We start from the raw sequence: 2,274 nt of genomic DNA, 5'->3' as shown, positions 1-2,274 counted from the left end.
CCATCCTCCGGCCATCGCCTCTCCTGGCACCGGGCAGCGAGAGCAGGAGCGGGCGAGGGGAGGATGTCTCTCTCAGCCAGGGCCCCCATTCCCGGGTGACAGGGCCCCCCCTGAAATACTCAGCCTCTCGGAGGGAGCCCTGGCGCTGACTCGTCTGTTCCCAGGCAGAGCAGCAGCACCAGGCACCCTGCGGAGCAGAGGGAGGGAGGGAATCCAGGACGGGGTCCCACCACCAGGACGCGGTTGCGGGGCGCCCCATCAAGGAGTCTCCCTGGGGTGCAGTCCCTGGGAGCCCTGGGCTTGGCTCTCCCATCCCTGCGGGCATGGGCCCGACCCTGCTCCCTGCCCCGGGCTGCAAGGGGACCAGGCTGGAGCTGGGGGAGAAACGTCAGAGGGTGCCCTGCAGGTCCCAGCTCTGCCTGGTGACAGGTGATGCTGCCCAGCCCCGCTCCTCACTGGTCCTCACTGGGACTCCCAGTCCCGGCACTGGGCAGGAGCGGGTGATACCCCGAACTGGCAGAGTCGGGCTCGCTCAGGGATCCTTGCACCTTTGCAGGCTCTGCTGTGAGCAGCGATGGAGAGCGTTCGTGTGCTGGGAGCTGGGGCCGTGCTGGTGGCACTGGTGGTGCTGGGAGCCCATGGGGCTGGTGGCGAGGAGACCTCAGGTGAGCTCAGAGCCGTGGGGTGGGTGGGGAGGGGTCCCACACGTGCCCTGGGAGGTGCTGGGTGCGGGAGGGGGATGGAGACCCCTTTGGGTGGAACTGGGTGCGGGAGGAGGCTGGGGAGGGAGGAGATGGGTGGAAAAGGGGAGCGGGATGATGCAGAGGGGGGGCCACAGCATCCTCCCAGCTCCCTCGGGGATGGGGAGTCACGGCAGGACCCTGACCTCCCCGTGTCTGCACGGGCAGGGTATTTTGAGCTCCAGTTTAAGGCTGACTGTTCCTTCACCAACGGCACCGAGCGGGTGAAGCTTGTGACGAGAGTCATCTACAACCGGGAGCAGTACGTGCACTTTGACAGCGATGTGGGGCACTTTGTGGCTGACACCCCCCTGGGCGATAGCAGTGCCAAGGACTGGAACAGCCAGCCGGACGTCCTGGAGAGGGCACGGACCGAGGTGGACACAGTCTGTCGGCACAACTACCGGGAGTGGACGCCTTTCATCGTGGAGAGGAGAGGTGAGCGCGTGGCAGAACATTTCCCCGGGGAACGGGCACAAGCGAGGTGGACACAGTCTGTCGGCACAACTACCGGGAGTGGACGCCTTTCATCGTGGAGAGGAGAGGTGAGCGCGTGGCAGAACATTTCCCCGGGGAACGGGCACAAGCCAAGCCCCGGGCAGCCCCTGTGCCCATCCGTGGGGATGGGAGTCCCTTGCAACAGCCCGTTGGGCATGTCCTGTGTGGGGAGCAGAGAGAGATCCAGGACAGAGTCTGGGCTAGAAGGCTCCTGTGCTGGGCTGGGTGGCCCTTGTGCTCCCCAAGACCCTCCCCAACCCGCTCTATCTCTCCCCCAGTTCAGCCCCAGTTGGAAATCTACCCGATGCAGTCGGGCTCCCTGCCCCAGACCGACAGGCTGGTTTGCGCCGTGACGGGTTTTTACCCCTCGGAGATCGAGGTGAAGTGGCTGAGGAACGGGCAGGAGGAGACGGAGCACGTGGTGTCCACGGAGGTGATGCAGAACGGGGACTGGACCTACCAGGTGCTGGTGATGCTGGAAACCACCCCGCAGCGCGGGGACACCTACACCTGCCACGTGGAGCACGTCAGCCTGCAGCACCCCGTCACCCTGCACTGGGGTGAGGCTGGGGGTGTCACCCTGAGCAGGGAGGGGGGTGTGACCCCCTGGTGTGGGTGGGGAGGGGGCCGGGGCCCCCCAGGCCTGACCCCCCCTTCTCATCCCCGCAGAGCTGCAGTCGGACGGCGCCAGGAGCAAGATGCTGACGGGGGTGGGGGGCTTCGTGCTGGGGCTCATCTTCCTGGCGCTGGGGCTCTTCCTCTACGTGCGCAAGAAGGTGAGGGGCCGGGAGACTTTGGGGGGGTGAGGGGGGGTCTCCTCGGGGATGGGGGGGTGTCCCTGTCCCTGCTCCTACCCTGACCTTGTCTCTCATCCTTCCAGGGCGCCGCGTTCCCCAGGCTGCAGGTAATGTCTGTCCTTCCATCTCCCCAAAACCTGGTTCCTCCCCCCAGTGTGGGCTGGTCCCCCCCTGCTCCCAGGGACACCGTGTCCCCCGGTAGCAGCGGGACAGAGCCCTGGGGACACGCCGTCCCCCAC

At 66.6% G+C, this 2,274-nt stretch overlaps 1 protein-coding gene across 1 annotated transcript; it reads left to right on the top strand.

The window, feature by feature from the left end:
• Window positions 1–500: 500 nt before the first annotated feature.
• On the top strand, window positions 501–2,237 carry LOC106898545 (class II histocompatibility antigen, B-L beta chain-like). The gene is made up of 6 exons (XM_014959846.1): window positions 501–665; window positions 909–1,178; window positions 1,517–1,798; window positions 1,908–2,014; window positions 2,119–2,142; window positions 2,217–2,237. The coding sequence occupies exons 1-6, from the start codon at window positions 575–577 to the stop codon at window positions 2,235–2,237; spliced, it is 795 nt and encodes a 264-aa protein (XP_014815332.1). The 5' UTR covers window positions 501–574.
• The last annotated feature ends 37 nt before the right edge of the window (window positions 2,238–2,274 follow it).

Source organism: Calidris pugnax, unplaced genomic scaffold (assembly GCF_001431845.1).
Source record: "Calidris pugnax isolate Ruff unplaced genomic scaffold, ASM143184v1 scaffold528, whole genome shotgun sequence".
NCBI lineage: Eukaryota > Metazoa > Chordata > Aves > Charadriiformes > Scolopacidae > Calidris > Calidris pugnax.
This window is presented reverse-complemented; position numbering and strand designations above follow the sequence as displayed.

Coding starts and splice junctions, on each gene's coding strand:
- LOC106898545 (XM_014959846.1), top strand. CDS start 575: ATGGAGAGCGTTCGTGTGCTGGGAGCTGGGGCCGTGCTGGTGGCACTG. Junction 1,799..1,907: donor CCCCGTCACCCTGCACTGGG/GTGAGGCTGGGG, acceptor TCATCCCCGCAG/AGCTGCAGTCGGACGGCGCC. Junction 2,143..2,216: donor CCGCGTTCCCCAGGCTGCAG/GTAATGTCTGTC, acceptor CCCTGCTCCCAG/GGACACCGTGTCCCCCGGTA.